This window comes from Photinus pyralis, unplaced genomic scaffold, assembly GCF_008802855.1.
Source record: "Photinus pyralis isolate 1611_PpyrPB1 unplaced genomic scaffold, Ppyr1.3 Ppyr1.4_LG2, whole genome shotgun sequence".
NCBI lineage: Eukaryota > Metazoa > Arthropoda > Insecta > Coleoptera > Lampyridae > Photinus > Photinus pyralis.
In genome coordinates, this window is record NW_022170403.1 from 14,484,790 (window position 1) to 14,507,004 (window position 22,215).

At 34.1% G+C, this 22,215-nt stretch overlaps 4 protein-coding genes across 17 annotated transcripts in view; 3 read left to right on the forward strand and 1 right to left on the reverse strand.

Annotated features, from left to right (window-relative positions):
• Positions 1-6,311, forward strand: part of LOC116163841 (eye-specific diacylglycerol kinase) — a 33,034-nt gene extending 26,723 nt beyond the window's left edge. The window contains exons 17-18 of the mRNA XM_031477971.1: positions 4,230-4,393; positions 4,444-6,311. Of these exons, the coding sequence (XP_031333831.1) occupies positions 4,230-4,393; positions 4,444-4,496 (217 nt within the window). The 3' untranslated portion in view covers positions 4,497-6,311. The remainder of the gene's footprint in view (positions 1-4,229; positions 4,394-4,443) is intronic.
• Positions 6,312-6,561: 250 nt separating this feature from the next.
• LOC116163551 (nose resistant to fluoxetine protein 6-like) overlaps positions 6,562-22,215 on the reverse strand; it is a 39,286-nt gene continuing 23,632 nt past the window's right edge. The window contains exons 8-14 of the mRNA XM_031477540.1: positions 7,776-7,944; positions 7,537-7,727; positions 7,368-7,488; positions 7,132-7,321; positions 6,914-7,056; positions 6,762-6,864; positions 6,562-6,714 (exon numbers count right to left, since the gene is read on the reverse strand). Coding sequence (XP_031333400.1) covers positions 6,674-6,714; positions 6,762-6,864; positions 6,914-7,056; positions 7,132-7,321; positions 7,368-7,488; positions 7,537-7,727; positions 7,776-7,944 — 958 coding nt within the window. The 3' untranslated portion in view covers positions 6,562-6,673. The remainder of the gene's footprint in view (positions 6,715-6,761; positions 6,865-6,913; positions 7,057-7,131; positions 7,322-7,367; positions 7,489-7,536; positions 7,728-7,775; positions 7,945-22,215) is intronic.
• Positions 9,423-11,571, forward strand: LOC116163555 (RNA polymerase II-associated factor 1 homolog). Its single transcript, XM_031477553.1, has 6 exons — positions 9,423-9,601; positions 9,649-9,741; positions 9,793-10,365; positions 10,419-10,795; positions 10,844-10,993; positions 11,044-11,571. The coding sequence occupies exons 1-6, from the start codon at positions 9,534-9,536 to the stop codon at positions 11,391-11,393; spliced, it is 1,611 nt and encodes a 536-aa protein (XP_031333413.1). The 5' UTR covers positions 9,423-9,533; the 3' UTR covers positions 11,394-11,571.
• LOC116163552 lies at positions 16,140-21,411 on the forward strand. 14 transcript variants are annotated; one of them, XR_004143766.1, is made up of 7 exons: positions 16,140-16,245; positions 16,297-16,514; positions 17,214-17,435; positions 17,527-17,673; positions 17,722-17,918; positions 17,971-18,162; positions 19,151-19,268. XR_004143766.1 is itself a non-coding variant. In XM_031477549.1 (7 exons), exons 2-7 carry the CDS (start codon positions 16,310-16,312, stop codon positions 19,270-19,272), a joined length of 918 nt encoding a protein of 305 aa, XP_031333409.1. In that variant the 5' UTR covers positions 16,140-16,245; positions 16,297-16,309; the 3' UTR covers positions 19,273-19,418. The 14 variants fall into 14 exon arrangements, 10 of the variants coding, with proteins under 10 accessions (XP_031333409.1, XP_031333408.1, XP_031333410.1 ...); XR_004143767.1 differs by having other exon boundaries at positions 17,971-18,144; positions 19,151-19,211; XR_004143764.1 differs by lacking the exon at positions 19,151-19,268 and adding an exon at positions 18,483-18,751.

The following is a 22,215-nucleotide window of genomic DNA, read 5'->3' on the forward strand; positions in this document are numbered from 1 at the left end:
CGGTAAGGAGTCGAGGAGGACTGTGGTTGGTAGACACTAATCCCTCCTCGTTGAGTGATTACTCCACTCCATGAACGTAACAGAGCATCCTTGAGTGGCATGGAGCGTCGACCAGCTTCGCTCAGCGGCTACTAATTCTTCTCACCATCTCTTTTATAAACAATCGATATCGCGAACCTCACTTCCACTTTCTTAATGTCCCACACTCATTAATATCCTCGAACTTTATAAAAACACCTTGTCTTATAGCATGAATAAATCGTTGCCAATTAATGTCTTATCTAGACATCATGTAATTTAAACCACACCTGTCTCTAAATATAAATAAACATTTTACAATTGCCAATTGAAGTAAAGTAAAAGAAATAATTTTGCATTTTTCTCTAATGCTGACCTAAATTCTAATTGAACATAAAGACGAATTATCCATGGCGTAATCAGTTTTCCTCATAAAATAATCGCTCAAGCTCAAATTGTGCGTGGTATCACAAAATGTAACCCCCCCCCCTTCTAGATTTTAAACAAATTTTTGACATTACAAACAATATTTATTTGACCTTTCAATTTCTTGCGCGAAACAGACCTTCACTCTACTGCAATCAAACGTAATCTTTTTTTTCTTGTTTTAAAACATTTACTCTTATTCTCACTCAACTGCCACTCTCCGAAAACAAGCACACTTCATCTTCCATTGTGCCAATTAATACCTTATACTTTTATCTTAATCTGTTCCTTTTCCTTTTATATTAAAAATACGTCATCAACACAATTACCCTTTTCAAAATCAAATTTGGACTTTTCTAAAAACTCTTGATCATACTTTCTAACTTTATTAAAATACTTTTGAACTTTTATACTGTTCTGTCTCGTTCTTTCGTTTTTACTCGCATTCCCTACTAGACAAAAACATTCTTCAAAATTAGTTATACTGCCTCATATTGTTGTAAAAGTCCATTCCCAATATTATATTGTAAATTGAACAGTAAGAGTCTTGGTTGTCTTTTTTTCTTTTCTTCTACTTTTGGTAAAAAATTTTTTCCTGTTTTTATGATGTCACGCACGAACTGACAGAATTTAGTTTAAGTTATATATAGACAATAATATTTAGTTAGACGGGATCTTTACACTACAAGGTTGAGTGAAAGATCAGACTACCGTAAGGTGCGGTGAACTCCGCCTTGACATTTTTGTTTTGTTTTCGTTAGTTGTTATTGATTACACCTTTTTTTTCTTTTCGCCTAGGGGTTTAGCTGAAAATTGGGCTACTATTTGATACCTTCCCCAACAAATTTCTTGAAGCATCCTGTTGGAATGCAAAAGGTTTTAGAAATAAAAAATTATTTCCAATGTAACCCAGGTAGGATATCCATTTTGTGCACTTTTCGTCTTGGGAGTATGTGACATTATGATTTACAAATCAACAGCATTCAAATAAATAAATAGTAAATAGTAGATAGAAAGGATATCTTTACGTACCGACGTAAGAAATACGGTCGCATTACCAAATTGGTGCTGTTTGCTGTACGTTTTTCTACTCTCACTACAACGGCTGTGATTTACGAAAAGCGATGTTTATATTCATTGATCTTCCTAAAAAACTAAGACCCATAATGCAACTTTTTTAAGTACCGATATTCTTTTCATCATTGCAAAGAATATCCGAATTTGTTCGACTTCTACTACAAAAGCAGCATTTCATAAACATTTAGCTATTTTTTCCAATATGGTGGATTGACTACAGAGGAGCCTTAATGCTAAATGCCTCGCCTGGCAGTGCTTCAGCAAACGACGCTTGTAGACTGGATGCAATGTACCACAGGGCTCATTCCTTTCAAATAGAATTCACTTATCATCCACGAACTATCTCGGACTTCGTACAAATAATCCAAGGTTTTATTCATAAACAAATGTCACTATTGAAATCAGGCAAAAGAAAATCAACACGCTGCAATTTTTAAAACAATGCGCTGCAATTTTGGCAGACAATTAATAAATGGAAAAATTCCGGTTTATGGTGAAATTCAGTCCGATTTGAAAGTAGAATTTTGTAGGACGCATTCATATTGGTTTTAGTGAACTGGATCGATCTCACTTTCTCTAAACATCCAAAAAACACTACATCAAGCGGCTGTAGCCGATGCGACGTATGCAGTTGGCAAATACCCCATATGCGTCTTATTTGGTTTACAAAAATTGTATTCATTTAATAAACATGGCTTGTATGATTGTCGAGATCCCTTTGAAAGTTCTTCAATCATTTCAAAAAATTAATCCAACCAGATTGAGAACATTGTAAATGGCACCAGGTGGAACCATCCCTCTCTAATAATGCCCGAATGCCGTCATTCCTTGACGTTTAAATATAAATATAGGGGGAACGTAGACTTAGCCATATAACATGTTGTATGAATACCTCTCTCATCACTAGAAATAACGTTGGCGAATATTGTTACTGAGTTATATAAGTAAACAATTTCACGCTTGATCCTGATCTTGATTCTTACGATACGCTTCTCTATAATAATATGAATGTTCAATTGACACGTTCGTTAGGTACCTACCTACATTTAAGAAAAACAATAATTATATGCGCACCCAATTTTTCTTATCCGTTTTAGTAATTGGAAGTTTTTTTACTGACGTCCAGAAGGTGTGGGTCAAACAAGGATACGTCAATTAGTCTGATACTTCATCTTAATAAGAAAATACGCGGGAATACACCAATCCCAATATTATGAACGAACGTTAATCATCGTCCATCCGCAAACAATTCACACGCAAATGCTTATTTGCGATACGCGCCTTCGTTCATTCATTTTCCACAACTTGCTGAGCTAACGATTTCCACGTAAAAAATGCCATGAATCGACGATCGACCTACCTTTGTGTAATCACAGACAACATAGTATATGTTGTCTGTGGTGTAATATATTGCAACACGTAGAAAAATCGCTGGCCACCTTGACGGCGTTATAACTAGTGCTACCTTTTGATTTATTTTTCGTAAAACTTTCAAATGGCAGGAATTTGTTACTCATTTAGGTATAAATAATAATAAAGCTATATAATTAGTTCTTACATTGATCCCGGCCGGAGAAATGTCTAAAATATCGTGTTATCCACGTAACAAATTTTCAATGTTGTAAAATTTTTACAGGTCAGCTGTCAGTTTTACAAGTCGTGGCGTTTAAACATGACATTTTTACTTCTTTGCGTTTTGTTTTGTTAATCGACTTTTCCTTTCCTATTGAGTAACAAATAAAATATGTTATATTACGTCAGGTAATGGTTTTTACTGGCTCTAGGAGATGACGCGCTCGCCTAACGGCTCACCAGTCAACTTCTATCGTCAAAATTCCTGCAGAAAATTTTTCTTATGATTGAATATGTCAATAGTTATTTCAGGTTTTCCCTCTTGGAGCAAGAAAGATCCACTTACTTTGTTACCTCACAGTCTTACATCTATCAACCTGCTATCGAAATGGTGATGACCGAGGTGACGACCAATATCCACCCCTGATTAAATGACCATTACACTATTAAAAAAAAACTGACAATCGGACGTAAAAACCTTTTTTGCACTCCTTGGTTCTAAATCGCGTTTTCCCAATAAAACACGAAAATCGGGAACGTCAATTTTACAATTGACTATCTACTTTCGCGCACTAGTGCCTAAAAATTCAACGAAATTATCTATTTAGTGCGGATCATAAACTAATAAGTACTATGATGGAAGAGTAAAAAAGAAAATATAAATACACTTTACATCATTCCCTGTAGTACAGGGGCAAAAATAAGCTTAAACCAGAAGTTTTGAACACTAAATTGACATTTTAAATTTCAAGATTTCTACATTATCGGCATAGAGGACTTGATTTTTTCAAAAGAATTATAATGTCGCAAAAATCTCGCGAAAAGGATTTGAATTTATATAAATTCGATTTAACTAATCCGTACAAAAAATAGAATGCATGTTACGTGCGTGAACAGTATTTGCTTGATTCGTGCGAGATGCGTCGCTCGTGCGCGTTGCGCACTCGTGCCGCCAAACTTCGCGCTCATCAGCAAAATAACTGTTCCCACACTAATAATGTAAATAACTACTGCAGTTTTATTTTCGTTATACATAAACTGTGCTAGACTCTCTTTTGCGTTGCTTTGAATCGATGTGGGTTTGCATCTTTTATTTGTTCTTACATTGCAAATATAATTTCGGCTTATTCTTGCAGAGGGCAAACTCCATTACACAAAGCTGCAGCGTATAAATCAAGAGGGATATGCTGCATGCTGGTGGCCGCCGGTGCTGCCCTGGATATTACCGACCATAGAGGTCTTACGCCTCGACTGTTAGCGCTTCAAGCTGAAGATCACGACCTAGCAGCATACTTTGAAAGTAAGTCTGAATTTATTTTAAACGTACCTACCATAACCCTATCTCCATAGGTCAAGAGCACTTTCTTCAGATGGTTTCTAACGATCTGGAGACCTGCGTATAAAATCAGCAATAATAATTATACTTCTCTATTTAATAATTGAATAAAGTACTCCTTCTCTTCGGTGATTGCCTTATTAAATATTTCGATGTAGATTAAACTACGAATATTGTGATATTTGGATTTGTGCGTGTACACACCGCAAATTTGTGAATCTCCCAAATTTTATTATAAATGTGTACTTAAACATTGTTATGACTTATGAGAGATATTATCAAGTACCTAATTATTATCTACTCGAATCTTTTTTCACAATTTTTAATTCTACTTGTATGTGAATACATATCATCAAACATTCCATGATTTCTGTTTATTAGTACAATTTTTTGTTTCGTTGATAATTAAACAGCTTTTATAACCAAACTTGTATATTCCTGCAAATTGCAATTTTCGTACAGGGTATAAAATGTTTGTTATAGTTTGCATGTTGATTGGAATCTTTGTCATTATATCTAATTCAACTAATTTGTAAACTGTTGTAAATATGCCTTTCAACGAACTTTCCAGAAAAGACAATCTATAGTTGTTTCAAATTTTATTGTAAATATACGTATAGGATAGGTTATTATTGTCAAAATTGATTTCTCATAATACTATAATTTTACAATTTAAAACTGCATTAAAGCATCTAGGATTTGAGATTTTATAAATAGTACCTTGTAAATAATAGACTTAAATGAATTTATCGATGTAGATTTTATATTTAATAATGAATATTTATTTTTCAATATTTATTGCATGTAGGTGTAGTCAAATGGTGGAATATATGGACGAAAATTTAGTGAAAGAAGTTCAATTACTTGTAGCGCTGTCCTTGTCAATTAGATGCAGTTGGCGATTTGTAACTCAATAATTCCAGGTTAGTTCGTCCATACATTACATCGTGTTTTTAATAAGTTATTGATATTAAACATCCATTTATGGATAAAAATCTCGCTCGTTAAATCTTTCACTAGCTAGCTATGTACATTTGTACAATTGTGATTTACAATATGAACTTGTAAATGTATAATGTATGATCTATTCCTATAGTTTGGTACCTACCAGATCACAAAGCAATTGGGTTGAGTGTTACACATGTAAGGATTTCACTTTGATGTTGGGTTTTATCTCACGTTATTCCTCTGGGAGTAACTGTGTAGGTACATTTTCTCATCGACTCATTTGATTGGCTTGTTTTTGGATCCCAAATTTTTTCGAATATAATGTATACCTAGGTTCTGCTCATGTTATACGACCTTAACGCGACCGTGCGTACGTATCTACTCGACCTTATGATAATACATAAATAATAAGTACAGGATATAATTAACTACATAGAATTAGATTTAGTTACCTACTTATCATATCTGTAAACAACCAAAACACCAAAATTCTTTGTGGTGTGCAATTACTGATAGTTTGATAATTACCTATCTGCCAGCATTACTACCTACCATTGTTTATGATATTCTCCAGTAACTGTATTGTAATTTTTATTTAATATTTTATAGTGTCTCGTCACAACTTGTCCTAACCTGTCCAGTTAGTTAAACCAAGGGTCCAAGTGTGTGTCTAATTACATTAGGAACGTAAATCTACTTAAACTTTAATAGTACCTCAATCAGATTCAGTACTCACTTAATATGCTTTTAACATTTCAATTTTCCGCCGATCTAGCATTACATAAATTATGTTTAACCGTTTGGGAGCTAATTATTATCAAACTAAATGTCTAAGTTTAGCTTGTTGGTTAGATTAGTAGATAGTTAAGCACTGTTACTTAAATTCTTTTTGAATGATGGTTGTATTGAGAAAAGTTGTTCTATTCTATTTAAATAACTAAGCACATATTAATGTATGACTCGCACCAAAATTTAATACCTATTACATTAAGGAGAGCACTGTATCACATATTTTTGTAATTATTACATACAAAAAGGGGCTAAGTTATTGTTCGTACATATTTACCCAATTTTCTTATGAAATATTGTGAATTTACACACTATCAACACCGCTCTGATTGGCAATTTCTAAATTTTCTATGGCCTGTGTACTAATATTGTATTAAAATAAATAATGAATCACATTAAATACTAAACACATAACGAAATTATAGCTTTTCAATGATTTATTTATGTTAATTTATGAAATTGTTCCTATTTATAAATAATAAATACTTAAGTATCTATATTGAATTTTTATTTATGAGCACTTGGCGGTTTTTTGTCTTTACTACTCCCTAAAAGCAGCAATTAATTACAACAGAAATGTCAGCAACTTACTTACTTGAGTGGAAAATTATCTTTTCTATGTTCTGGAATGGCATTTCAACACAAACCGTAAGCGCTATTGAAATTAATATTGTGGCAGTTGTTTCTGTGAAATGAAGCTAAAATAGTTTCATTAAACACTTTTATTGATACAAAATACGAGTTTACTAGTTCATGCGACGTAAATTCACTTGCTGCCTTTTGAATTCCAACGTTATAAAAAAATACCGGAAATTGTATCAGGTAAAAACTGTAGGATATCTTTGTAAAGTATCTAAAACCTTTCCAATGCAGAAAATCTCCAATCCAACCTGTAAGTAATTGCATTAGCTATTTCTACAGGAATAATTAAAAATTGTTAGTGGGGACTGGGGATGTATCCAAACCTGCGTATCCATTATTTGCTGCGTAAATAACCCATGAAAGACATACGCCGCATAACATTGGAGATACGACCCCAAACAAAGCTGCATGTCTACTATTATACACATATTCCTTGTCGATCATTTGAAAAGGACCCATTACTGCTAACAACATACTTATTACAGCTATGCTCCATCCAAATATTACTTGTGCCTACAATTTTTAAAGTAATGCCATTTATAATAGGCAACTAAATCACCTTGCTCAGATTAAAATTGTATTTAAGAGTATACGCCATAAAAATTCCAGTTGTGTAAATTGTTGCTCTGTGCGTTGGTAAAATATAAGACATATTTGCCGTATCAAACATCTTCTGTATTCTGCAAATCGAGAAAGAAAAACACTGTAATTTAATATACATTACCTACGGTATGCCAAAGTAGATCATATGACTTAGACCATACTTCACGGTAGCCACATATCGCAGTATCGCCGATGATGTCCATATCACACCGGTGACAAAAAATCCCCATTTTCTGTTATAGCAACAGAGAGCCAGTATGTACGAAAACACAAATAATTGCATATCAATTCCAACTTGATGTGTATGCGTCAGACACTGCAGAAAGTTAAGATTAATTGTAGTTTGCAGTTTTGTTTACTTTACCATATTTTCAAAACCAAAATAGTTATGGATGAACAGAAAATTTTTCCACATGTGCTGCTTGCATAATTCTGAGTGATGTTCGACTACCATAGGCCAAAGGGGACCAGAGTTCGTTCTCGGTAAGATATACGTACAAAACAATATTAATGTTACGATATTGGGTAGTAATCTGGAACAACATTGAAATTTCTAATTTTTAAAGTAACTTCAGTGAATAAGTACTTATTCAATGGTAACTTTCCATTATTAGAATGCGATAAGACAATTAAAAATTAAAAATATATTTCGATACAGGTGAAGCCCAACATATAGGTAATGATCCACTCTAGTGCATCAAATTTTTAGATTTGTTTTCAGTCACTTCTTGGGCTTAGGCACTTAAAACAATATCGAACTGTCGATATTGCGTTTACAATAACTTTTTGGCAACGCAATTATTGTGAAGCATATAAATATACTCTTATAATCCTAGGCCAATTTGCCTCCTGAGTATGCTTCATCAAGAAAATTGATCCACTTACTATTTTTTACATGACTTTCTAAATAAACACAATGAACGAAAAAGCTTTTAAGCTCTTAAACATGGAACAAAATAGCCATAACGCGTTGTGCGTATTTCAAGAAGAGCACAGTATTCACAATAAGTAGTAAGTAGAATAGAATAACAGCAGGTTTATCGGAGATTTTATGCCGATGGCGGTTGCTGGAGCTGGAGTGGAAGAATTATTACCGAATACCAGGGAATTCCTGCACAGCTTAAGAAATTTAGGATCTGAAGGGTGTGAATCAAAATTGTATTACTGTATGGAAGTTTGTAAAGGTCATTTCGAGCACTGCATTCGTTGGTTTTTGGGCTGTTATTATTTTCAATTCTTGAAATTTCAAAGGATGATATATCTCGGTAACTATTTGATCCACATTAAGAAAATAAAAACGGTTGTAAGTAATAAAAATCCATTCCAAATTATTGTTTTTATGTAAAAATTTGTTGCAATCTCTAGCACAGGGTTAAGGTTGCAAGAAAAATTTTTGCCTAAAAATTGACCCCCTTTGATTTTAAATTGTTGTCAAATCATTTTTATTTTATTGATTTTGAGGGGGATACAAATTGTCGTTGGAACACCGTGTCGGTATAGATGTATAAGAGACCTAACAAACATTTTCTACAAATAAACTTCTTCCTTATTTTATATCTACAACCAGCACATAGAAGAATATGAAACTAATTGTATTCTCTTTAAGTTCGTTTTATTTTGGTTCTGTCTACCACTCAATTTTCTTATATTGGGCTACTATAAGGGCTACTAAAGTAAAAGCTCTTAGAAACGTTGGGAGAAATTTCAAAACCTAACAGTAATACTGGTCTCACAGCTGATTCTTAGCCCCATAAATTCTTCAAATAATTAAAAGCATTTAAAGTTTCTTAAAACCCCTTAAAATTTTACTTAAAATTTAATTATGTGAATTTACCCTTCATTTCACCTGGTAAGCAAACTATTTGTATAACCATTTTCACTGCACCTTATGATTTTTTATATTTTCTTTTAGAATCAAACTCGCAAAATCGATCATTGTGACGTACCTTGTATATAATATCGCATTATTGTAACGTACAGTTGGTAATGTAACCACATCCTTCATCACCCATAAACGCTATTTTCATTTGTGTATCTGGAGGTTATGTTTACATTGTACATTTTTCAGTCTTGCTGCTTCATAATTTACAGCGAGCAATTAATACGTTTTAATTAGCTTACAATGCCACCGACTATTCAGAATTCTACAAATCCACCCGAAAAGCGTCCGGTGAAGCCCGCAGAAAAAAAGTAATAAAACTTTACTGTAATAAAAATACTTGACAATTGTATTGCAGGTCAGAATTAATCTGCAGAGTGAAATACTGTAACACATTACCAGATATACCATTTGATTTGAAATTTATATCATACCCCTTCGAATCATCGAGGTGAGTCTTGATATGAAACGTACTGTAACGTGCACTGTTAACATTTCGTAGGTTCATTCAGTATAATCCTACTTCGTTGGAACGAAATTACCGTTACGAAGTACTCACAGAACATGATCTAGGGGTGAACATAGACTTAATTAACAAAGATGTATATGCAGTCGAGCCAGGAGCATGTCTGGATCCGGCAGACGAGAAACTTTTGGAAGAAGACATTCTCACTCCACAAGATTCAAAACGATCACGCCACCATGCTAGATCGGTATCATGGTTACGAAGAACCGAGTATATCTCTACAGAACAAACTCGTTTCCAACCGCAAACCATGGATAAAGTTGAAGCTAAAGTTGGCTACAGTATTAAAAAGAATCTTAAGAATGAAACGTTATACATGGATCGAGATTCACAAATAAAAGCGATCGAGAAAACGTTCGAGGATTCTAAAATTGCAATTGAAAAACATTATAGTAAACCAAATGTTGTACCGATTGAAGTTTTGCCAATTTATCCTGATTTTAAATTGTGGAAATATCCTTGTGCTCAAGTTATATTTGATTCAGATCCGGCACCAACAGGGAAACAGGTACCTTCACAAATTGAAGAAATGTCGCAGGCAATGATTCGGTAAGTTATTAAAGCTTAAATTATAGTAGTGGTAATGTTTTCTAAATTTTAAGTGGTGTCATGGATGAAAGTGGAGAGCAATTTGTTGCCTATTTCTTACCGACTGAGGAAACATTGCAAAAACGTCGTGAAGACTTTACTAAAGGTATACCTTATCAAGATGACGAAGATTACGAATATAAAATGGCTCGTGAGTACAATTGGAATGTAAAAAGTAAAGCGAGTAAAGGGTACGAGGAAAACTACTTTTTGGTCATCAGGCAAGATGGTGTTTATTACGACGAACTAGAAACCAGGGTTAGACTAAGCAAGAGACGACAGAAGCCTGGTCAACAAACTAGTAATACTAGGCTGGTTGTTAAACATCGCCCTATGGATGCAGGCGAATTTCGTATGCAACGCTACAGAGAGAAGCAGCTTGAACCTGCAGGTATGTTCAGGAATGTTTGCAATAAATGTGTACACTTCTGAATTGCAGGAGATGATGACGACGAAATGGAAATGGAGCAGGAACAAGCTGATGATGATGAACAAATGGACCAGCAAAATAATGAAAGTCAAGCGGAATCAGATCAAGAAAAACAAGACAATGAAGGAAATGAAACTGCTCACGAAAGTGAAAATGAGAGTAAGTGACAAAAATATTCTGTAAAAGTGGTTTAATACAATTAATTACAGAAAGTAGTGGAGATGAGGAGTCGAGAGCGTCATCAAGATCATCAAATCGTTCTGCAAAGTCAGCTTCCAAATCACCATCACGTTCAAAATCACGGTCAGCATCGAGGTCCAGATCGACTTCGAGATCAAAGTCAAGATCGAAATCTAAATCAGCTTCCCGGTCTAGATCACCATCAGGATCAAGATCTAGATCCCAGTCACGATCACGTTCAAGGTCCAAAAGTAAATCACAAAGTCGTTCGCGTTCACCTTCAAGGTCAAAATCGCGTTCGCGTTCTGGTTCAAGGTCAGGATCAGGGTCAGCTTCTGGATCTGGATCAGAGTCTGGTGGGAGATCGGATAGTGAATAAATGCTTGATATTTTATAATTTGACTCTTCAATTATTTAAGAAGTACCTACCCTACTGTTTATTTTACCTTCCCTGGGTTTTGTAGGTTTAGGCCTTATTTTACAGTGTGTATAAAAATAGATAAATTGAATTGTATAAATAAATATTTAGTAAAATAAAATTACAATGTTCTCCTTTTCTAATCTCCTTTTTTTAAAAAAAGCTAAGAAGATTAATTACTCTACCTAAGTTTCTGGGTATGCCCCATTGATGAAATTTGGTGTCTGAGAGTTTTTGAATAGAATATCAAATACAAAATTAGTTTTTAAAAATTGGAAGTTGGTCAGAACAAAAAATAGTCAGAATTTTATGAAATATGGGGAGTTTACACTGTCGAACAGTTTTTTCATACAATGTTTAAAAAAAAGATTCATATTTTATAAAAATTCAATTCCAAAAAGGAATCGAATGTAGATATCCTAAAAGCTAGGCAAATTTGTAATTTTATTTTCTGTGTTATACTGTTGACGAGATCAAATTTGAAAAGAGCCGTAAATTTGAAACTACTGTGGGCGTAGTTTCCACAATGAAATAAAATACCTATTTAGTTTATTTTGGAAAAAAATGGCCAATCTGTTGAGACCCAGTATAAAACGGAGGTGTATGGGCAAAAACCGACGTGTAAGTCGTAGTACTGACCAAACTGATTGCTGTTTTTACCACCCGCACGTGTAAGGGCATTGGGGTAAAAAATGATTCCCCACTTTTGACGAAAATACACGTTTTGAAGCACCAGGAATCCGAATCAAACAAAATCTCGATGATGTCGGTCCGTCTGTACGCTCATTTCCGGCGAAACGCCTGAACCGATTGGGACCAAATTTGGTACACCATACACCAGGCATGTGAAACACGCGGGCTACATGCGGCCCCCCGTTCTGAAACCTGCGGCCCATCACGAAATTGTAAAATTTAGTTGTACCTACCGTGTGTCCTATTTTGGTTGAGACTGCAGTGTATCTCAGCTGTTTTTAAAGATAGACTTGCGGTTTTGTAAAACGTATAATACCACAAACACAGTAAATCTAGCTGCGTTAGATTCTGAGATACAAGGTGAAAACGAAAAGTTTCTGAGATTTGACCCAAAGTTGGTATTTAGTAGATGCAACACTATGTATATCTTAACTTCAATTTCTTATCATTCCTTTTCCTGATTACATTGATGTATCACAACCTATTTTTTTTTTAAATTTTAGCGATGAAACAATAAAAACCTTGTTTTTTACTTCTTTAAATAGTAGGCCATGGATTCAAGGAGATTTTGTTTTGTTTATTGTTTCCATTGTAACTACAGCAGTCGATGCCAATCAACAAAAATGGCTGACGGTCATTTCAAAATTTTGAAAAATGGTAAATAAATATAGAATGATACATTACTGTAATCACGAAAAAGAATGCAACAAAATTGATGTTAACATACAATACAAGGTGTTGCATTTAAAAAATATCACATTTGGGTCAAATCTCAGAAACTGTTGTCCAAATTTTTTTTACTATGTCACTGGTTTCTACGTAAAAATACCTAAGATAGGCAGTTTTTACTTACATGGGTAGTCAGATATGACAACATCACAAAAAGTTCAATTTTTCATATTCACCCTATATCTCAGACCTCAGAAACAAACGTAGTTGGATTGATTCTGTTTGTGGTATTGTTTCACAAAAAAGTGGCACAGGGTCGCCAAAAACACAAGTCTCTTATCTTTAAAAGCAGCTGAAATACACTGCAGTCTTAACCAACATAGGACACACGGTACATTTTCTTGATAGTGATACTAATGATTTTATGATCATTTGCATTTTTTCGTTTTTTGTATTATTTTGTATACTTTTTTGTTAATAATAAAAAATCTAAATTTTTTTATGTGGACTTTTTATGATGTCCGCAGCTATAAGTGGAAACTTTATAATGGCCCTTGATGATAAATGAGTTTGACATGCCTGCCCTCCACCTATTCATAAACATAAAAGGAAGAACTGAAAATCTTTTGGATAGAATCCCGCATGCGCAAGTGTATCAAATTCTCATTTCCGGCCTCGTTTCCGGCTAAACGGCTGAACCGACTGGATCCAAATTTGGTACCCATATTCTTATACATTAAAAGGGCAGAATCCCACATGTACAGGTGTGCGGGTGGTATCTGTGCTAGCCACAGCAAATTTTTGGGGCACCGTTTCTGAGATTTGTTCCAAAGTTGGCATTTTTTGAATGCAACACCCTGTATATCTTAATAGGATTTATTTTTCATTCTTTTTTCTGATTACATTGACAACCTATATTTTTTTAAATTTTTGCCATGAACCAAAAATAAAAACCTTATTTTTTACGGTTTTTAAATGGTAGGTAGGATTTAGGGAGATTTTGTTTTGTTTATTGTATCCATGGTAAGTAAAATCAATCGATAAAAATTGCTAGCGGTAGAAGCGTGTCATTCCAAAATTTTGAAAAATATCTAATATAATATATAATCATATAAAAAAGTATAGGTTGTGATACATAAATGTAATCAGGAAAAAGACTGAAAAAAATTGACCTTAAGACCTTAGGATAAATCTCCGTGAATCCATGGTCTACCATGTAAAAGCCGTAAAAAATAATGTTTTTCTTTTTGGTTCATAGCTAAAATTTAAAAAAAAATATAGATTGTGATACATCAATGTAGGTAATCAGAAAAAAGAATGAAACATGATTAACGTTAAGATATACAGAGTGCTGCATTTAAAAAATATGAACTTTGGGTCAAATCTCAGAAACGATGCTTCACACATTTTTTTACTACGCCACTAGATTCGACGTAAAAATATCTAAACTTGACAGTTTTTACTTTTTTCTATCTTACACATTATAAGATTTATTATAACATTTAAAAAAATCATACTTTTCACCCTGTATCTCAGACACAAACGTAGTTAGATTGATTCTGATTTCCGGTATTAAAAGTTTCACAAAAAGTGGCACATGGTCGCGAAAACCGCAACAGAAAACAGCTTAGATATACATTGCAGTCTCAACCAAAATAGGACACACGGTACATCGGCCAAATTGTACATGACTTATCTTATAGTATACCTGTAAAACCTTCTGAGAGGAATTGGCACTATATAAATACAAAACATCCTAAAATAAAACACCAAGTCCTACTATAAGAATTAAAGGGGTTTTTACCTTGGGCAACATTCGGGAGACGAGAAATTTCAACAGCTATAAATACATATTTGATCAGAACTACTGTTTTAAAGAAATTTAGGTAGGTATTGCACTTAGATTTTTTAATGTTTTAATTTTTAAATTGTGTGAGCCAACTTAATTTAGGAAATGGTTTAAATTTAAAATAATGTATCTATGTAAAATCTCGAGTAAAATCTCTGCGACTGAAGCAAATCTTTTCTTACATTCCAAATTTTATTTTTTTAATTTCATTTTAGTCAATTTGTTTTCAATTGAGTAGATTTTTTTACCACGGCGACTTGACCGATTCGCAAGTAAAATGATTGTGCAACCTGTCACTTCGGAAATGGCAATATTTCACAAAATTGATTGAGGTAGCACCCAAAACTTTAATTTCACAAATGGTTGTTGGTACCTACTTCGCACAACTACGAGTAAACGCAGCCTAAGCAACGGTACAGCGACAACCTGCAATCGATAGGTGATCTAAGAGCAAGGCTTTACTGTGCGTAGACAGACAAATGAACGGACAGACAGTCGGAAAATCGGGGATAATATTTTGTTGCATTATAGCGTCTATTCACAGAGATTGAGATAGGAGATGTCGTACTTCCATTGTTGTACGTATTAGTAAGCTTCTACAGTGCCTACTTTCCTAAAGGGTTCTAGTTAAAATTCAAAGAAAATTATTTTGCTAAGAACTCCGGTAGATTACAATTATGTTGGAAAGATAAGAATGAACTCCTCCTTTTATCAAATGGGCGGTAACACGTAACTGAAGTTTGAATTCCGCAAGACGTGGCAGCACTTTCCTAATAAAATTTTGCTAGAATTTTACAGTTGCAGCGTCCCGGGCCGTGTCTGTTTACTGGTACATAATAAACTTTTTTCAGTTACTGTGAATGGATTTTGCCAAAGGAAGGTTAAAGCTAGGATTGTATCGAATTTGTTTTGCTACTATTTTTTTTGTTTAAGATCTACGACCCTTTGAATATTGTCTAAAATAGCAATTCTTTATCGCTCTGTATCGTATGATTTAAAGTGACTATTTAAAATACAATTCGATACAATCCTAGATCTCACCTTTATAAACATCATAATCACTGAATTTTAGCAATATTACGTTTCGTTTAAGAATAAACAGACACGGCGCGAAACACTTTTACATAGGGTTTTTGCGCTGGTATAGACCCAGGTAGCACCCTTCGTCTTTATGACGACATTTTAAAGTCATTTATCGTCTGAGACGTCATACGTTCCTTTCTGTAGGTCAAAATGACGTCTTTCTTAAACTGTCATTATGACGGGCGCAAATTTACGTACGATTGACGTACATCAGTATTTATCTTTAGCCATTAAAGTTAACAATTTTGTAAATATAAAGTGATTATAAAATCAACGCGTTTGGTTAGACTTTCATTATCCAAAGTAATAAATATTGAAATAGGTACTGCTTTAAATTCGCGCCATTTACGGTTTCGAAGCTAGGCTGGCTCATCGTTCGTCTCCGTGTTACGTTTTGCAACAGCTTCGTGCAACGTTCAAGCACGGCATGTGCACAAATCACATAGTGTGTCTGTAAGTGCAGATGGCAGCAAGTTATTAATCGTTAAAGTTTGGCGTGTGTTATTTTATTTAATTAAAGTAGGTATTATAAAAATTGAATTTTTTGAACTAATAATTATTTGATCCCAGGTGCATTCACATTATGTACGCAATTGTTGAATTTGATGATAATCATGGGGGAGGGGTTTGCGCAATACCTTCGTTATGGTTGACACCAAAGAAAAAAGAAGCTTTTTGGCCGCCATTTAAGGATCAAAGTAAATTCGATAAGGCACTGTCACAGCGTGAAGCAGTAGATGAAAGTTCGTGGCAATTGTATAATGTATCAAGAATATTTTACGAAACAGGTTAGTTAGTAAATACTAATTATGAGTATTGAGGTTAACATTTTTTCCCTCTCTTTCCTTGTTTTAAATTTTTCCCTGTAGTTTCGACCATGACTACATGATTATAGTAGGTATTTTGTCTGTATTGTCTGGTTTAGATACTACGGTTACCTTTATGCTCCTTTCACACATGGATTTGGACATACGTTAAAAAGTCATACGTTCCGCATTCTTTTACTATGCTGAAAGAACGAATGAGACCACACAACATTCACGGCACAGTACCATTGTCGTACCATGCGACTGCTGTCCCGATCCACTGCAGTAGGCAGTTGCTGTGCAGCGTCCGTGCGAACCCGAAGTATCGGTTACGTTTTCAATATTGACAAGTCATATTTCCATAGTGTCTGAACCAGACTGAAACATGGTCATTTTTATTTCAACTAGTTGAAATAAAAATGGCCGTAAGTAGGGTCAGTTAAACCGAGTTTAGCTTAACATCCATGGCAACAATCGCCTTAACAATTTTGCTATGGATACGTTTAAACTAAACTTTGCTTAAGTTTGATTGTGCATATGGCCATAACACAGTTTTGTATAAATATTCAATACATCATAATCGAAAGTTTGTACTGAAATCCAAATTTTCAACGACACCGCTTTCAAAATGTCAAATGTTGTTGTCATGACATGATGCTTATGTTAGTCTTACAATTGTAGATGATATTTTGAAAGCAAAAAAGAAAGCAAAAGAAGCTCAAGTATCATCAAACCTCGAAAGTGAAGAAGAGCTCAATCGCAGAGGCAACAAGAAACGAAAATCGAAGGCGACCAAAAAACTTTCTCAATCATCTGATGATGAAGACAGTAATGATTTCGAGCTTTCCAGGCCCCCACCTGTAAAAAGACCAAGCTGTTCTTCTGAAGTACACTCACAAATTGGTATGTATTATGTTTGTCCCTTACATTTTCATCTCTTCACCACACATTTGTAATTATACTCCTTAATTATGCTCATTATCAAATTTTCCAGAACCCATAGTTGTTCAAAGAACTGAATTACAATTACAATCTCAAGATACCCCCAGGTCCACAAATAACCATGATATAATTAGAAATAATTTTGCTGCGAGGACGGGTTCAACGAGTGGAATTTCCTCAACTCAACTAACTATAACAGGTATGAAATGCACAGAATATATTTGAGTACAAATTCACCCAATTTTAGAAAAACTGGTGGCTTTGGTTTCAACCATTAAAGAACAAAATGATCAAATTTTAGCGTGGATAGCTAAACAGAGCATCAATGTTACTGTGGCATTTGGTATGCCAGATATACCATACAAATTGCCTATCCAAACGGTTGAAGAATTAGACGAACTAAATATTTATCTCACCAATAACGTGGAAACATTTGACGCTTTGGTATGATATTTAATTATAATCTAGGGACAATTATTTGTGAATTAATTTTCAGAGATCGTATTTGGCTACTCTGGGTGGTAATACTGTTTCATCAAAAGCTAACAGAATTCTTAAACATATTGGGGAGAGTCGGATAACCGTGCGCAGCGGCAAATGGTGCGCACCATGATATTATTTGAATCGTCCTTTGTTTTCACGAAGTGAAACATATAGCGACATCTTCTAGGTATTACATGAACTACAGGTAAAATTCGCGCTATTTTTGAGGTAAACACGCCTACTATATTGTCTGAAGGTTAAGTCAACTGATTTACTGTAATTTTCGTGCTTGTGTAATTAAGTGTTACCTTTGTAAATTAGGACGTTTTTGCTTCGGTAAGTATAGCAAGCTATGCAATACGGATCTGATTATTATTGTAGCATGCTATTTATGATAAATCATTTGTAGTTTTGTTTTGGTGAATTTTTATAAATATTTTGTAGATGTCGGCTAATGGTGCGCGATGCGCACAATTATCCGACTTTAAAATGTTTCATGTTCTATTGGTATTTATCTTCACACAGATGCCAAAATATACCCGAAAATCCAATAAAGCCTCCTGGGACGCTAGTCAAATGAGAAAAGCCTTATTGTTTATTACAAATGGTGGGACAATTAGAGAAGCAGGTAGAAAATTTGGAATTCCAGATGGGCGCATGAGCTTTGTAGTGGTGTCGATTCCGCAGAAGGTTACGTTTGTGACTTTTGCGACCGTTAGGTGACATTTCAAAGGTCATAGAATGTTTCAGTAAAATAAAATGTACCTCGTATTGATTATACACCTTCCTCTTAATGTTTTTCTACTTGCGCACAATTACCCCACCTGGTGCGCACAATTAACCGCATAGGGTGGATAATCATGCGCAGTGCCACTTTTCCTCTTATTTTTTCCCTATCATCAACATGAATATTTAAATCATTTTTGATTGATTTGGGTAATAACCAACATAACAGAGAACAATACTACCAAATTTAAGAGTTGAATTTACAATAGTTTGGAAAATACGAATTTTATCGCTTAGATGCGCACAATTCACCGACTCTCCCCTGGTTCTATCCGATAGTGTTAGCTCTAAATTTAATTACTATGGCCAAAGATCAATTAAAAGAGCATTCTCCGATTTAATATTGAAGGATTTAGTCATCACAAGTTCGTTTACCATTTATATTAATCCATGCTATTTTGTTTAAGGTGCTGTAAAGAAGGGGTTTCCTAACGCATCCGATAAAGAGGTTGAAGATACCATCAAAGTGTGGTTGAAACACTCACAAGAAAGATTGAAAAAGAAAGATGCACAAAAGGATAAGGCGTAAATTAAAACCTATTGTTGGTAAGCGGCAATTTCTTCGTAGGGTGGCACAGTCAGTTCAACAAACACTTAACAATACTTCATCAAGTACACCACTACCGTCAACATCTTCTGTACCTGAAAATCCCAACTCTATTCTTAGAGAAATTAACTCGCCTATATTACATCCATTTTTACATGAGGAATTTGTTGCAAACAATAATGAAAATCCTAACGCCAACGACTCTCAGACCAATTATCCATTTTTACTTCCTTCACAGGATATTTTAGAGCCATCTTTACTGGTCAGCTTAATGCATTGGTGTGTTACTTTTAATATCCCACATATAGCTATTACCAGTTTATTACATATATTACATCGCTTTCATCCAGAACTTCCGCTAAGTTCTAAAACCTTATTGGGAACGCCTAGACAAGTTAATACTACCAAAGTTGGAGATGGTCAGTTTTATTATTTTGGGTTAAAAACTGGTCTTTCATTTGTACTTTCAACAATTTCTGAAATTAAAGATAAAATAGAAATTAGTTTTAATATTGATGGTATACCGCTATTTAAAAGTTCAAATCAACAATTCTGGCCAATATTAGCACTTGTAAAAAATTTTAAGAGTAAACCGTTCGTTGTGGGCATATTTTCGGGTACATCAAAACCAAAACCCTTGGAATTGTTTTTAAATGATTTTATTGAAGAATTAAATTTAATAATACATAATGGATTTGAATATAATTCCAAAGTTTATAACATTAGTGTGCATAGCTTTCTTTGTGATGCTCCAGCCAGAGCTTTTATTAAACATATAAAATCACACAGCGGATATTCAAGCTGTGAAAAATGTACAAATCCTGGCAAATATAAAGACGGTAGAATAATTTTTGAAACTGACTCTTTTTCAAAGCGAACAGATTCTTCATTTCTTCTTCAGCAGGACGAAGACCATCATACCGGAATTTCTCCGTTATTAAAGTTAGGTATTGGATTAGTCTCTGTGTTCCCAATAGATTACATGCATGCCTGTTGTTTAGGTGTTATGAGGAAACTACTTTGTTTTTGGTTAAATGGTGCGTTAACAACAAGGTTGCCCAATCAAAAGGTGAATGCTATTTCTAATATGTTAATTTCATGGAAGCAACATATTCCTTCTGATTTTAATAGGAAGCCCCGGTCACTTAGTGAAGTTCAAAGGTGGAAAGCAACTGAATTTCGCACATTCTTATTATATTTAGGAGCAGTTGTTTTAAATAGTAACACACATAAAGCTGTTTATGAACATTTCCTTCTATTTCATGTCGCAATATTAATTCTATCTTCAAAACATTTGATATCAAAATTTGGATGTTCATATGCTAATGAATTGCTAAATACATTTGTGAAACATTGTGAGAAATTATATGGATCCCAGTTTTTAATTTATAATATTCATATTTTATTACATCTATCTGATGATGTAATTAAATATGGGCCTTTGGATCAATTTTCTTGTTTTCCTTTTGAAAATTTTCTGGGGCAAATTAAACGTTTGATTAGATCACCTACCAACACACTACAGCAGGCCTGTTGTAGAATACAGGAAATACAAAATATTCGTTTTAATGTAAATCAGATGCATCCACCCGCAAATATGCTTTTTCCTCATGATTCAGGACCAGTACCTCCACAAATTGCAGCTGATAATTGCAAACAATTTCTCAAGTGTTTCCATAAGGGTTTTGAAATTTGTGTTCATTCTTATTCAAAAGCAAACTCCTATTGTATAACAAATAAAGGAAAAGTTTTGCAAATTCAAAATATCATTTTAATGCAAGATAATATATTAATTGTTGGCAAATTTTTTCAGACATATAATTCTATATACACCTATCCTTTAAACTCGAAAGATCTAAATATCTATCTTTTATCCGATTTATCACATAATATTGAAATAAGCTCTCTTGATGAAGTTATGGGAAAGTGTTTAGTACTGCCTGCAAAAAATAATAATTGGGCTTCATTCCCATTAATCCACACCTTCGATGAAATTAAAGCATAGAATGTATTTTAAAACGAATTTTTCTAATTCTAATTTGTTAAATAGAAAATAGATTTGTGCATTACTTTATTATCCATTTAGTTTATTTCTAGAGTGTATTTTTTTATTTTTAATATACGTTTTTCCATTATAAATTTATTTCATTACAATTCAAAATCGTCACCAAGAACGTCCATACAACGTTTTGAAGACGTCTAATAGGACGTCACTAATGACGTTCTATAGTACGTCAATGAATAACGTCATTTTACCTGTGTCAATAGTACGTCTATTTAGGGTGATATAAACGTCTTTTTGACCTTCCAAATGACGTACGTGGTGATTACATGGTAGGTAAAATTGACGCCATTTTGACGACAGTGTGCTACCTGGGGAAGCCTCATTTTAGATGGGCGTCGAGAAAGATCCTATTGCAGGGACACTGTGATTGGATAACAACAATTATTTAGGTTGAATTAAAAGGGTATACGTTATATAGGTATAATATATATACTTATATACCTAAGTACACCTAAACACCTAGTTTTACACCTAAGCGAATTATATATACCTTATAAGATCGTACATAAGTACCTATGCGTCTTGAAAAAGACGAGTTTGTATAAACCTGAAGACAATAAACCGAAAAAGAAACGAAAAAAGCGTACATCTGTCAAAACGGAAATAATTAATACCTAATTATGGCGCGGAAGGTACCGGGTCGCTTTGGGGGCTTTCTATTTGCCACCTTGAATTATTTCAAAATTAGTTTTGCATATTTTCCGGGGCTCTTTTTAAGCATGGTGGCCCTAATATTCTTTGATTAAACCATATTAACCGATTTTTTTCACCTTATTCCAACTATTTTCATCGCGTGTATACCGAGAGGGGCCCGAGGATGGGCCCTAAGGAGGTACTAAATTAAAAGTTACCCCTATTCT

Bases quoted from the DNA above. Each gene is read 5' to 3' on its own strand.
- LOC116163555 (XM_031477553.1), top strand. From the start codon at position 9,534: ATGCCACCGACTATTCAGAATTCTACAAATCCACCCGAAAAGCGTCCG. The intron at 10,796-10,843 runs GTATGTTCAGGA...TCTGAATTGCAG, and splicing joins GAAGCAGCTTGAACCTGCAG to GAGATGATGACGACGAAATG. The intron at 10,994-11,043 runs GTAAGTGACAAA...AATTAATTACAG, and splicing joins TCACGAAAGTGAAAATGAGA to AAAGTAGTGGAGATGAGGAG.
- LOC116163552 (XM_031477546.1), top strand. From the start codon at position 19,250: ATGCACAAAAGGATAAGGCGTAAATTAAAACCTATTGTTGGTAAGCGG.